The sequence below is a fragment of the Urocitellus parryii genome, chromosome 11 (genome assembly GCF_045843805.1).
Source record: "Urocitellus parryii isolate mUroPar1 chromosome 11, mUroPar1.hap1, whole genome shotgun sequence".
In the NCBI taxonomy this organism is placed as follows: domain Eukaryota; kingdom Metazoa; phylum Chordata; class Mammalia; order Rodentia; family Sciuridae; genus Urocitellus; species Urocitellus parryii.
In genome coordinates, this window is record NC_135541.1 from 19,235,577 (window position 1) to 19,249,622 (window position 14,046).

At 58.7% G+C, this 14,046-nt stretch overlaps 1 protein-coding gene across 2 annotated transcripts in view; it reads right to left on the reverse strand.

The window, feature by feature from the left end:
- The window catches only part of Col16a1 (collagen type XVI alpha 1 chain), a 48,020-nt gene extending 34,305 nt beyond the window's left edge, over positions 1-13,715 (reverse strand). For both annotated transcript variants that reach the window (XM_026391748.2, XM_026391747.2), the window contains exons 1-23: positions 13,547-13,715; positions 11,862-11,968; positions 9,820-9,894; positions 9,597-9,714; positions 8,682-8,805; positions 8,159-8,425; positions 7,501-7,581; positions 7,223-7,348; positions 6,432-6,485; positions 6,143-6,169; positions 5,568-5,603; positions 4,503-4,529; positions 3,373-3,435; positions 3,108-3,149; positions 2,958-3,002; positions 2,824-2,859; positions 2,395-2,457; positions 2,032-2,076; positions 1,858-1,953; positions 1,631-1,669; positions 1,018-1,062; positions 829-864; positions 40-150 (exon numbers count right to left, since the gene is read on the reverse strand). In XM_026391748.2, coding sequence (XP_026247533.2) covers positions 40-150; positions 829-864; positions 1,018-1,062; positions 1,631-1,669; positions 1,858-1,953; positions 2,032-2,076; positions 2,395-2,457; positions 2,824-2,859; positions 2,958-3,002; positions 3,108-3,149; positions 3,373-3,435; positions 4,503-4,529; positions 5,568-5,603; positions 6,143-6,169; positions 6,432-6,485; positions 7,223-7,348; positions 7,501-7,581; positions 8,159-8,425; positions 8,682-8,805; positions 9,597-9,714; positions 9,820-9,894; positions 11,862-11,934 — 1,629 coding nt within the window. In that variant the 5' untranslated portion in view covers positions 11,935-11,968; positions 13,547-13,715. The remainder of the gene's footprint in view (positions 1-39; positions 151-828; positions 865-1,017; positions 1,063-1,630; positions 1,670-1,857; positions 1,954-2,031; positions 2,077-2,394; positions 2,458-2,823; positions 2,860-2,957; positions 3,003-3,107; positions 3,150-3,372; positions 3,436-4,502; positions 4,530-5,567; positions 5,604-6,142; positions 6,170-6,431; positions 6,486-7,222; positions 7,349-7,500; positions 7,582-8,158; positions 8,426-8,681; positions 8,806-9,596; positions 9,715-9,819; positions 9,895-11,861; positions 11,969-13,546) is intronic.
- Positions 13,716-14,046: the final 331 nt, after the last annotated feature.

Consider the following 14,046-nt stretch of genomic DNA (forward strand, 5'->3'; position numbering starts at 1 on the left):
GAGGTGTGTGTTTGAGGGGTGTCCCTTCGTGGCACTTACCCTGGCTGGTGCAGGATCACCAGGTTCCCCTTTGGGCCCTGGCTTTCCAGGGAGCCCCACAAAGTTCTGGAACCCTTCAGGTAGCGTTGGGCACACTTCACAGGGGTCACCCTAGAAGAAAGGAAAGGCCACAGGAGCACAGGATGGGGCTGAGACCCCAGGGAACGTCGAGTGGTGCAAGCCTCCTGCTTGCACCAGCTCTAGAGACACTGGGTAGGTGGCCAGCACACTGTCCCCAACATTGAAGTGGACGGAAAGGCTGGGCGTGGCGGCACATGCCTGTAATCCCAGCATCTTGGGAGGCTGAAGCAGGAGGATCACAAGTGCAAAGCCAGCCTCAGCAACTTAGCAAGGCCCTAAGCAACTTAGCAAGACCCTGTTTCAAAATAAAAAAAAATAAAAAGGCCTGGGGATGTGGCTCAGTGGTTAAACACCCCTGGGTTCAATCCCTGGAACTAAAAAAAAATGTGGAGAGCAGGAACACTGCAGGGGCCTCTTACCCCACACACACCTCCTGGACACCACACAACTACACCCCACAGCAAGCCATAAGGAATGAATGTGTCCCGCTGAAGCTTGGGTTGAGGGGAGCTAGTTCACTGACCTGCCTCATTCATAGACCAGCTGGATGGCAGAGCCACATACCACAGTGCATTCCACAGGAACAAAGAAGAGGAGGGCCACTGAGGAAGGCCTCGCAGCCTGGACCCAGGGCCTTGAGGCTGTGTTATCTGCAGAGAGGGGCTCCCACTCCCACCCCAACCTTGCGCAACCAGGCCTGGGACTCACCTTCTCTCCCTTCATCCCTGGTACCCCTGGCTTCCCCTGTTGGAGAAGAAGCAGGGGGCATTAGTGACAGGGTGGGGGCACTGGGAGCCAAGAAAAGACCTAGCCCCCACCCTCAGAGGCCTTAAAGAACAGACCAGGCATGCTGGGTAGGGACCCTCTCCTCTCCCCCACCAGATCAGGGTCACTCACAGGTTTGCCACCAGGGCCTTCCTTTCCCGGCGTGCCAGAGCTGCCCTATGGTCAGAAGAAGGTTAAAAGATGTGACCTCAGCCCAATCTCCCCTTCCCCATCCAGTCCCTTCTTTGAATGGCAGGATACTCTCTGCCAAATCTCCCATCTGTTCAGTAAGCCCTCCCTTCCTGTTCCCTGTTCTTCTCCATGTCTAACTCAAACAAAAGAAGGTAGAAAAGGAGGCCTCTGTGTGCCTTTCCCTGGGGTAATAGGTGAGGAGGTGACCTGAGTGACCCCAGAGGAAACAAACAGACAAACAGACATTTTCAGGGACAGATATTTTCAGGGCTTTTTGCTCATCAAAAAGGAGCCTGGGCCCTGCAGTGAAAGCCAACTTGTCATTACCAGGCTTCGGCCTGCCTGTCCCCTGCCTGTCCCTTACCTGGAACACAGGCCAAGGCCCACCTCAGTGAGCACCAAGGGCCTGGCCAGGCTGAACTAAGCCACCTCAGTCAAATGCCTGGCCTCCTCTCTGGGACACGCTTGCTGCAGGAACCCCTCTTCCCCATTTCCTCCCCTCTGCCCTGAGCAGGAGCCCCCCTCCACGTGCCCACACCCTGCCTGGGCTTACCTTGTCTCCCTTCGGGCCTGGAGGGCCACCTGGGTCCCCCTGAGGGCAGAAACAGGGTGGAAGGAAGTTTCCCAGGGACCCAACCCATCACTGTTGCACAGTGACATCTTTCACCCTAAACCCCTTCCAACCAGGATCCCTGGACAGGCCTTACCCTCCCCAGCCATGGCCAGGGCGAGAGGGGGGGTCTCAGAAAAGGACATCAGGAGAGACAACAGGGTACTCACTGGGGTTCCAGGCAGTCCTATCCCGGGGGGCCCAGGAAGACCGGGGGGTCCAGGCTCTCCTGCCAGACCTTCAGGCCCAACAAAGCCAGGGTCTCCCTGGCACAGACACAAGTGGGTGTGAGACAGTGGCCACCTCAGCCCTACTGCCCTCTGCACCTCCAGACCCTCACTCACCTTCTGCCCCTTGGGCCCAATGACACAGATCTCTCCAGGCCGGCCCTGTGGGGAGGAGGGCAGGTGGAAGGACAGCCTGACACCTCCCCACTGAGGCGGCAGGTCCATCCTCACTGCCTGCCCCCTGGCCCCACTCCAGGTTGTCAAATGTCATCCTCAGGACACTGAGGCGGGATCTGTAGGCCTGGGTTCCGGGCCTCTTCTTCCCCATTCTTGCTGCGCCTCCTGAGCACAGCTGCTCCCCTCCCTGGGCCCTGTCCTCCCAGCTGAGCAAGAGCGGGTGGGGGGCATGCCCTGGCTAAATTTTAGCATTTCCATCCCAGGCTGGGGGCTGTCGTGGGGGAGGGGTCCCAAGGAACATACATCTCGGCCTGGCTTTCCCGGCAAGCCCTTGAGGCCTCCGTCACCCTTCTCGCCTTTCTGGCCCTGGGGAAAGAAGAGGCAAAGTGACTAGGAAAGGATTGGAAGACCCTGGAAGCTCCACCTGGGGGAGCGGCGACAGCCTTCCAGAGCCCTGTCTCTGCCTCCCCTGAAACTGAATGGCTTCCACAGGAGGGCAGAGAACAGAAGGAGCTTCAAAACCAGCCAGGCCACTTACTCGGGGAGTCTGTGACATTTTCCTCTAGATGGGGTGGGTGTTGGCACAAGGTGCAGGGGCTGGGAGGAGTGGGAGGGGACTACCCACTCTGCCCACTGTCACCATCCTCCAGGGAGACTCTGGACACCTCCCTCCTGCTGCTGCAAGGCCTGCAGACCACCCCGCCACCCGCCACTCCAAATCTAGCCTGTTACCTTCTGGCCTGTGGAGCCAGGGAGTCCTGAGGGTCCCTGAGGCAAGGAGGGGGGACACAAGAGAAGCGATGAGGAAGGAAGGGAGATGGTGGCCCTGACCGCCGCCCCGGCCCTCTCCCTGCTCCCACACTCACCAAGCCTCCTGACTCCCCCTTCTCTCCTTTTGGGCCTTCTGCACACTGAACAGGGAGACAAGGTGTTGAGAGGGCCCCGGGTTGGCATGACGGGGTGCAGAGAAGCTGACCCCGTCTTGGCCCCCAAGTGGGCCTCACCTCAGGTCTTACCTGAAGTGGAGCGTCCGGGGAGATCCGCACACAGTCATTGCCCTGGGGGTGAGGAACAGGGATCTGAGCTGGGGCTTCCTGGGGGAGTCACCCTAGACCTGCTATATGAGGAAAGGCCCAGGTATTCCTGGAAAACAGAGGACTCCACACGCTGACCCCTAGAGGGACCCTGCCCTCAGCCTCCCCTGGGTCAGGCTTGATGCTGAGAGGATGGGGTGATGGCTCACATCCTGTCCCACCCCCAGGACCCAGCTGGGGCACCTACCCGTGCTCCCTTCTCTCCTTTGGAGCCTGATGGACCAGGCAGGCCTCGTTCACCTTTCCCTCCCTGTGGGGGAAGCCAGATGGTGTCTGTGACCAGAGGGAGCATGTGGGAGCCTCCAGGAAGTGCTCCCCATTCCTGGGCTCCTCCACCCACCCATTCCATGAACGTGCACCCCCTACACATGTGCGTGGCCAGCATCCAGCCCCACCACAACCCCCACCGTGCACACAGCACATGGACTCCATACGCACCGTCCACATGCTCCTCCCACCCCGAGAGGCTATATTTGGCAAACCTATAGTCTCATGGCAAGGGTATCACATCCCCCACGCCCCTGTGCAGCTCATGCAGCACATCCGGAGAAGTACACAGACACACATGCACAGTCACACACACGCAGGGTGGAGAAGCCCACCATGGCTGAGGATCGGGCTGCCTGAGTTCACATCTGGCCAGCATGTGACTCAGGGCAAGTCGTGTCACCTCTCTGAGCCTCAGTTTCCCCATCAATAAAATGGGGTTCATGCCAGCTCCTGCCTCGAGGGTTGTGGCAAGGAAGAAGTGGGATGCTACAGGCAGGGTGGTGGCACAGAGCCTGGCACACAGTCCACTGTCCCTGAAGTTGGCTCCAGGAGTCACATCGCTCGTGAGCATAGGCAGGTGCTGCCCACCCCACCACCCACAGCTCTGTGGTCCCCTGGGCACAGGTACTCGGCTCAACCCCTCGTCACACATGCAAACATGTGTCCCAGAGAGGCACCTATCCATGTCCACACACACGGCTCTGATACACCCAGTCGTACACACATAGGCACAGCAAGGCCTGTTTACCCTGGAGGAAAATGAGAGCACTCACCCTGCAGAACAAGCACTAAGCAGATCAAGAAGGTAACAGATGTGCCCACGTGTGGCCCCAGGCCTAGTGCACAATAGGGCATCAGAGAAGGGCAGCCCTGACATCTCTGTACACACACAAGTCCCTGCTCTGTCCAGCACACACACACTTAATCACCCCACACTCATACCGTTGAGAGTCCTGACATAAACAGACAACCACAGGGCTACACACTAAGGGATGGGATGGGGCCACCAAAGAAGGCAAGACCACCTTGTTCGCTGTCAGGACTCACCTTGGGGCCAGAGGGACCTAGTGTGACCTGAGGGGACAAAGAAGAGAGTATTATGCCTTGGGACAGCGGGAGGAAACCAGGGGCCTGGAGAGGGCAAGCAATTCAGCTAGGGTCACACAGCATCGTGTCAGGACCCCGTAACCTGAATCTCAGCCCCTTCTCTGCCTCCCAGGCCGGTCAGTATGCTGACTCTATTTCCATGGCTTTAAAAGTGGGTCAGAGGGAAATGAGGGGCAAGGCTTGTTTCCTAGGATCGTTCAGAGGGGTCTAATCTACTTTCTCTAACTGCCTGGCTTTGGCTAGCCCCACCCCCCAGTTGCTGGGATAACCTGGCACTCAGTTGCCATGGTAACCCCTGCACATCTGGGGACCATCAGCCTTAGATTTGGTGGAGGACAGGATAGGAAGAGGAAAAGGCAGCAGAGAGGGTGCTCCCTGATGTGTCCCTCAAAATCAGGGGGCTTGGAGCTGAAGGGAGGTGGGGTGTGACATGTCAGAATGTCGAACTATGGAAAAGCAGTGACTCATGCTGCCCCAGGAAGAGGCACAGTTGGGTACCAGCTGGGCTCACACAGAGCCCCTTTCCCTGGTCCTTCCGGACCCCCAAAGGGAAGCTGGGCTAGAGCCAGTTATCAAAGGGGAAGAGGGAAATCTGCTCAGGCCCTGAAATAATATGCAGCTCGGGGCTGTGTGAGCTGAGCCAGCTCGCCCCTTCCCTAGGCCTGCAAGGTGACGCGTGAAGCCTTCCAAACAGAGCAGGCCAGAGACCTGTGGGGAGTGCAGAGATGGGATCAGCAGCCAAGTCCTGATCCCATCCTGCCAGCCACCACCCCATGCCCATTCCACCCTGGACCCCAACACAGGGCAGGAGGCCATCTTCTACGCAGCCCTGGCTTGGTGGGGATGGGGGTGGGGTCAGGCCTAGCTCAGGGAGACAGCAGGGAGGGAGTGCGAACATGCACAAAGACCCCCTTGTCCTCAACCAGGAGGCAGCCCAGCCGACTCCAGGCCACATCCACGCCCAGCCCTCACCCACCCTATCCTGCACACCCTCCATTCACTCACGTTGCTCTCTCGGGCTCCATGGACACAGGGTGGACACTGAAAGGGGAGAACAGGCCTGAAGGTCAATTGTGAGCCCTGGGGATCAGCCCTCTGCACCCCACCCCTACCTAACACACACACACACACACACACACACACACACACACACACAGCACATGCCATACCCATAGAGCATCACACATGCCCTGGGTATGATCTGAGAGCAGCATGAAGACAGAAATCCTAAAAAACAAGCCTTGCCCCTGGCTTCCCACCCACTTAGACCCATAGCCATTTTGTCGTTTTCCATATGAGGGGACAGAGTGGAACAGTAGTGGGCCCTGGGTCATACTGCATGACAAGGCAGAGTGAAGAGCAGAAATCAGGGGTTCCATGGACAAGGCCGCCCTCCAGGGCTACTGACCCACAACCCAGGAAGAGGCAGTGCACAGACAGGCCAGGCATCTCTGGGGAATGTGGGGTTGTATAGGCCTCCATCACCCCAGTGTCCAGGCTCTGGGCCCCAAGGCCTTGTCCAAAGGTTCATGTGATACCCCTCAACTGAGTTCTTTGGCCAGCCCACATGGCAGGCTTACCTCATGGGCTGCTGTCTCCTCATGGACCTGGGAAGAGGGGAACATGGGAGTGGGCAGGGAACTCAGAGGTCAAGCACTCTTCCAACACCCCTGCCCAAGAGCCAGCAGGAGTGGGCTCTCTAGAGAGCACCAGGCACTGTGTCTCTTTCCTGCTCAGAGCTGGCACCTACGCAACCTGGGCTCTGTCCAGGCAGGAGGAGTGGGGGTGTCTTCTCCAAGGGGTTACACAGGGCACCTACAGGGCAGACAGAGGGCACCGCAGGCTCCTCCCCACGCCCACCATCTCTACCTTCGTTCCCCTGTCAGCCTTCTGGTTGATTCTTCCCGTCAGCTGTGCATCCACCTGGACAGACAGAGCAAAGGGAGACCCCCTGAGGCAGTTCTTGGGCCTGTGCTGGAAAGGAGCACCTAGGGAGGGCACGTGGGCCCCAGGTACCCCCTCAGCCTGGCGTCTGGCACCTCCCAGGGTATAAGGGCCTACTCAGGTTCCTGAGGCCACCCCCACAGGCGCCCCTTTCCCCCCGCACCCTGGTGCCCATGTGATGTCGGAGAAAATAAGGCTGGGAATCAATGGGATCCTGTGTTCCTGCAGTCAAAGGCTGGCATGCAGCCCGGGTGGATGGGAATCAAGGGCCCTGCCAGGGGGCGGGGCTGAGGGAGGAACCAGGCTTCCCTGCCACCTCCAAGGAACCTGGGAGTGGACAGGGCAGCTGGCCATGGTGCTGGGCGAGTGAGGGAGCCCTGGGGGGAAACAGTGCAACCAGGACTCTGACCCCAGGTACCCCTGTTCTAGACAAACTACCTGGGCAGCAAGACGGGTCCTGGCCTCACCAGAGGGTCTGGGTGGCATCAGTGGGGGTCTGAGCAGTGCCCGAGCTAGATTGGCAAAGCTCTCAATACCAACAGGTAGAAGGGGCCAGGGTCACCCAGTGGGATGCCTCCCTGAACCCTACAGGGTGGTATACAGTGGACAGGGCATCCAGTGCCCTTCCTTGCTTGGCATGTGACTAACTGACTGTGGTGGTGACCTCAGTAGGTCAGGGGAGGAGCATCTCTTTGGTGCCCGCCCTGCCTACCCACCTTGCTGTTCTGAGGCTCCTCCAGGCAGAAGCAGCGAGTGTAGACCTTGCCCTCCATCTGTGGATTGATCTCGATGAGCTCATTGCTTTGGGTGTCCCGGCGGGCCTTGGAGGACTCCAGGGGGCACTGTTCAGTGTACGGGGAGGACTGGGGTCAATACAGAGGCAGGCTCCTTCGAAGACCTCCCCAAGTCCCCTTCCAGACCCCCACCCCATCTTCAGCCCATTGTGCCCCTGGACAGCATCCAGCCCCAGCGGCTGTGTCTGGCCACGGCTCACCCCTCCTGGCAGAATCTCACAGCAGCCCTCCTCCAGCACGAGCTCCGGGTCACAGTAGATGTGGGCCTGCTGCAGATCAAACTGCAGGGAATACACAAGTTAATTTCCTTTTCTTTTATCAACTAGTTCTGGGTCCTGCATGCTCCCCCATGAGGCACAAAGATGTCCCCCCCACAATATGACCTCAGTGTGAGTCCAGTCTGGCCTGGGAGACCATCGAGAATAGAGCTGTCACCAAAAGCAAAACAAAACTGCACGTACAGGAAAGAGGGAGAGGAGGCTCAGAGTGACAGGCAAGAGGAGGTCCATGCAAGCTGCGCCGGCTCAGCAGAGGACGGTCTGTAAGGGAAGTCGTGCCAGCAGAGGTCCCTGCGCAGGCAAAGGCACGGAGGTGGCAAAGCACTAGGTGAGCTGGGTGACGAGGAGGAAGTGGACCAGAGCAGAGCTGCATGGAGAGATGTAAAGGAAAATGGTGCCGGGGACCCTTGCAGAAACCAGGACGCCAAGGGCTTGAATGCCAGGCTAGGCTGCATCTGGAGGTCCCGGGGGAACCAGGGAAGATTTTGAGCAAGGGCAGGACCTGGCCAGATACAGACTCCAGGGCGCTCACTCAGGGTCCCAGAAGGTGGAAGAAGCCAGGGCCCAACCCAGCACTCACCGAGACGGGTTTGCCCTGCTCAGCATCCAAGCCCAGAAATACGTGGCCCACAGGTCGCATGGGTCGCCGGGGCCCCAGAGGCTGGGAGGAGGCTGAGATGCAATCCACATGGACGGAGGCCACGCGTCCAGCCACGCTCAGCATCAGCTTGTGCCAACGCAGGTCAAAGAGCTGCGGCACTGGGAAGATGCAGGATACAAAGTCGCCGTCTTGACCCTGAGCCCGGAGTTCCAGACTCCGCTCTTGGCTGTTGACTTCTAGGGAAATCTGTGCAGAATCGGAAAAGGAGCAGGCTAAAGGTTCAGAGCCCTAGAACCACCGTACAGCAAAGCCAAGGGTCCTCAAGTTTATTTCACGGGGTGGGGGAAACGGAGCAGTACATCCTAAATAGGGTGGACTCTGGTGCGGGTGGGGGGAAGCAGGAAAGCCCCAGGAGTCACACACTGGGCTAAAAGCTGGTCTGGATTGGCTCTACCCTGATGCCCCAAGGAGCCAAGAGGGCGGAGGAGGGGGCTGGGCTCACCTGTGGGAACCCATCGGCATCGGTCACTTGGAACAAATACCACGTGTTCTGGTAGGTGTGCTTCTTGAGCAGCAACGTCAGCACCAGAGCAAACTCCTCGGGTAGGCCCCGAGGGAATACTCGTCTGGGGATGGAACACAGGGGGTGCTTGAGGCTCAGGACTGAAAAACCCACCCAAGACACACTCAGGCACACACCTCCAAGCACATAGCGCTCCTTCCCTCTGCGCACATTTACTGAGAGCCTTCTAGATGCCAGACGCAGGACTGGCTGCTGGGGAGACAAGTGGTGAAAAGACAGAGAAGGCTGATGGTGATGGGAGGTGGGGAGGGGAGGATGGACATACACAAAGAATCCCCAGAAAATGATATTTCACTCCACTATGATTTGAGCGAGGGCTTCTGGGGAATCCAGGACGCCCTGTGGTGAAGATTTGGGCCAGGGGTGGAAGGAGAGATGCCAAAACCAAAACGAAACAAAAGAACATGGAGAGGGCTCAGCATGACCAGAGCAGCAAGAAAGAGGGAGGAGCATCTGGGGAATGGAGCCGGAGGTAAGCAGGGGCCAGAACACCCAGAGACTGGTGGGAATTTGGACTTCACACAACACACAGGCACACACACGTGCACACACACACACAGACTTGCAAAGACACTTGAGAGATTCCTGCCACCATCTTGGTGTTCTCATGGTGCCCAAGGGTTGCAGACCTGGTCCCACCCACGAGCCAGAGATGGAGGTAGGTCTACCAGGCGCCCCCTTGCAGCCCACCCTGCAAGCCCCAGAGGTGGAGATCAGGTTGATTCCTGGATGACATGACCCCCAGAAAGGCCCCTGGGCTCAGGCCCCACATTGAGTGGCTGGGGTGTGGCTGAGGTCAGTATCGATTCCCCGTGGTCACACTGATGCTTTTACCGCATGGGCTGGGTCAGTGGGGCTGCCCCCAGCCGCAGGATGAGAGGCCCCTTGGGGTTGCGGATCTTCTTGATGGCAGAGGTCTTCATGAGGTTGAGCCGGCGGATGAGGTTGAAGCCTTCAGGGAAGACACCAGAGGAAGAGCTCAGTGGGCAGGTGAAGAGGGCACAGTCCACTCCAGGAAGACGGCGGAGGGGGAGAGTGGGATGAGAGGGACACTCACCAGTCACGTTGGCTGACAGGTCACTACTGTGCTCCAGCTTGAGTCCCTCCTGCTGTGAAGGTGGACATTGCTCACCTGGAAGAAGGGACCAAAGGGCTTTAGGGGGACTCAGGATGGGGTACGGGCCAGCTGGGCTCTGGAGAACCTGGGAAGGGGCAAGTTTAGAGACCTCTTTCTGGACCTTTAGCCTGGTCCTGCCTCGAGGCCATACTCACACTCCGACCCTGGCTGCCCAGGAGGAGCCCAGTGTACAGCTGGGAAGACTGAGGCCCAGTCCAAGGCCACTGACCATAGGACCAGAACTCCAGGAACCTGAACCTCCCAGCACTCCCCACCCCATCAGGGTAAGGCAGCAAGTCAGGGGAGAAAAGAAACTCTGGGGAGCCCCAGAGCACAGATGGAGTGGGGAGCCAGGGATATCCATGAACTCCCTCCACGATATACACCAGGCGGGAGCAGAGGAGCACCTCAGGGTGAGGAAGGGTCAGGTGTGCGCACACTCCATGTTGTATAAGAGTGCATGTGTTCATCTGCACATTTGTGAGTTGTGGACACTATTGCCACTGGGGATGCCATGTGCAGCTGGCACACATGTTCTCTGTAATGGGTGGGGTTCCGCTTCCCACATCCAAAGCAGACAAGCAGGCCAGACACAAGTCCCAGCTAACAGAATGACTTTTCACCTAGATAACCATCTAGTAAAACAGGGAGAAGAGACAGAGGGCTGCAGAGGACCACAAGCTCAAGAGCACCACCAGGGCCTCGGGTCCCAGGCAGGGCCCACTAAGCTGGTAAAGGCTCCCGAAGAAGGGGATAATTTAATGCAAGTCTCCAAAGCCCTGAAGGGACAGGCGGGCGGCCATGATCCCTGTCTCTGGGGCTGACTGGGCAGAGTACTGAGGAGGTGCTATATCAGAGACATAGAGGCTAGAATCAAAGGGGCCTTACCATCAAGGTAGGTGGGGAAGCTGGGGCAAGACAGTAAAGTCAGCTCCCAGAAGCCGGCGACCCCCCTGGTATCCTGTGTTCCTGGGCATGGTGACCCCACCAGCTTCTCCCTCCCCCAGGTCTGGACAGAAAGACCATCACTGTCTTCAGCATCGCAGCAGCCATGGGTGACTCACCCCTTGGCAATGGGCCCAGATTCCTTACAGATGTTGAAACTTTCTGCCCCAGCCCCCCAGGGGACCTAGTAAAGGAGAGGAGAGCACAACTCCGTACACATATGCAGAAACACACGTGTGGGTGCGCACATGCCCTCTCTCACGCACGCACACCACGCACAGAGCACACGGGATTGGCAGCCACACCTACCCCGCTGCACAACCCCTTTTATTCTGCTTCCACACCTTGGTTTTTCTATCCCCTTGGCTGGCTAGATTTGGGCTCTAGGAGTTCTGCTCCCGCCTGGCTAAGCAGTGCAGCCACCAAGCCCAGAGGGCACCCAGCAGGGCTGGGCAGTTGGCCACGTCAAATTCCCCTGGCTTTGAACCCTCGAAAGTGCCCCCCCTCTACTCTATCCAGAGTCTGGGGCAGACTTTACTTCTGGGCAGCCCTTTGTGGGAGACCCAGGTTGGGGTGGAGGAGGAGCATGGGGCTGGAGCATGAATTCTCCACCATGAGAAGGAGCAGAGGCACTTTCGGGATGCTGCAGCTGCTCTCTGCAGGAGAACACAGCGCTGGCTCCTCCCCACCCCCCTGGCCCCAGTTAGGCACGCAAAGATGGGTTTATGTACTGGAGAGGGGGCTGTTCTCCCCCCAGAGGCCCAGGACTGTGTATACACGGAGAGCCACTCCAAGATGCAAACACAGAGGTGCTCAGGGACAGAAGCATACACAGAAACACACGCACACACACTCTCCAGCTCACTCTCCAGGCTTGAGTCTGCCAACGCTTCAGGCCATCCTAAGCCCAGCCCCTAGACTTTCCCATGAATGCCCACATGACCAGTACATACATGATCACATATGTGCAAAGGCCCCCGCACCTCAGGGAGCCAGTTGCAGACCTGTGGTACCCCAGTCCTCCTGTGTTAGCTCACCTGTATTTGCCCCATGGCTGAAGGTGGCCCAGAGATTGAGCAGCCACAGACCAGGAGCCCAGGATACCCACATCCTGGTCCAGAGGGGTCAGCCACAGCCACAGCACCTGAAAACCACAGAGACCAGGAAGGCAAGGTCCTGAATTCCCATAGCATAACTCCACACGGGGGTGAATCCTGACAGCCCCCGTTGCCCTGGCTCTGGAATTGGGGTGGCGAGAAGTCTAGCCAGGCATCAGTCTCTCTCAGGAGCCCAACCACAGCTTGGGGTGAGCATCTGGGAAAGGATGATAATCAAAATATTTAACCACCGGTATGGCACGAACACTGGCCAGCCAGAGCAGAATACTGGCCAGAGCACTAAAACCAGGCCCTGGCAACCTCTGGCTGTGCCAGTTAAAGGGGATTGGTAGTTTTCTGGATTGAGAGAGCTCTAGAAAGGTCCTAGGAGGCCAGGAAAGTTGGGATAGTGATGGAACTTGAGGTAAAGGCTATTTATCAAAACAGTGAGAAGCAATTCGGTATTGGAGCACCGCGCTGGCAGAGAGCAGCCCGGTACCTGCCTAACTCCAGTTCCGGGCTCAGCGCACGCAGCCCTGCCAGGCACCCACAAGGTCAGGGGCTAGAGACTGGGATGAGTCTCCTGGCAGGTATTCCAGGGCTGTGTGTGGGCCAAGGAAACTTCCCCCACGGGTACAGTAGGCGGTAGAGCAGGTCGCCAGGGCTCCGGACCTTGGTGCCAACCTCCCCTGCTGATGGATGCTCGTCTTTTAGTTTTATTAAACCCTGATGGATGGGCCCAGATAAATCAATGCAGGCTCAGCAAGCAGCCCTCAAAGCCATACATCATTCGGCCTCCCCCAGGACAGGCAGCTCATGCGCACAGAGCCAAGTGTGTGTCAGCTCAACGCATGCAGATGCACAAGCACAGACACACACGTGGTACGGGTGAGTGCATACAAGCCTACCTGCACACAGGTATGCTCACGTGTGTGACACCTGATAAACCCAGACATCCCAATTTGCATATGCACACATGCACACAGCCAGCCTGTGACCACCCCTCCAGTAGGCCTTCCTGTTGGGAAGTTCTTATGCAAGTTTGACCTCATTCCTTCCATTGGAATCCTACTTTCCCTCCCTTGGTCCTGGATAGGAAACGAGAACAGAAGGGACCCCTTGTTCCAAAATATTTGGAGGCAGGCTCCTGTCCCTTCTCCTTAGGACAGAAGTGTGCCCTCACCCTATTCTTCCTGGCCCCTACGGTGTGCACATCCCACCTCTCAAGCCCCATTCTGGCCTTCCGCTTCTGCCAGCCAATGGCAGAGCTGCCAACTGTGGGTGGCATGTGGGTACATGTGGAGGCGGGAATGTGGATGTGTTCCTGTCCTCTTCCGGCTCCCAATCTCTGACCTCCACTCCAAGCCCTAGTCTGACGGGAGAGCTACAGGGAGCAGGCATGGAAGGAGACAGGCTTTCAAGGAAATGTCCACCTCAACACAGAGGGACAGATTTGTGGGCAGGGAAAGTAGAACCAGAATAGAGATTAGAGCTCATTCCTACCTAGCAAAGAGGACTGAAGCTCAGCGAGGGGATGCCACTTGCCCCAGGACACACAGCAAGTCAGGGGCAGAAAGGGCCTTTGAGCCCAGAGCAGGGAGGCAGCCCAGTCCATGCCCACTTACCAGTGGCTGGTGGCCGGGTGTGCCCTCACCTCGCTGAGCGATCCAGGCAGCCTCAGGGCAGCGGGCTGGGGGAAGCAGGGGCCGGGTTCCACCAGCCGCCTGGGGTTCCTCGATCTCTCCCTGCAGGGCCGGTCCCCAGCTTCCCGGCGCCCCAGCTCTCCGGGCTGAGTGCAGCCGGCACACGCCTGCCGGGACTGCCGGCCACTCGGGTGGGGGAAGAGGGGCGGTTCCAGGGGCTGGGGACCTGCCAGCGCGGCTAATGCTTCCCAGCTGGGCCAGCCCGCCGGGCCCAAGGAGGAGGGAGGCGGGAGGCGGGAGGGGCGTCGGCGGCAGCGGCTGCTGGCCGCGGTCGGACGCGCACCCGCTCCCTCCCGGCCTGGCCATGCGCCCGGGCCCGCCCCTCCCGCTTCCCCGCCAGGTGAGCGAGCGAGCGGGGACCTGCGTGCCCAGAGCTGCCCTGGAAGGGGCTCCTGCGGGCGGCGGGAGGCCCAGCGCCTGAA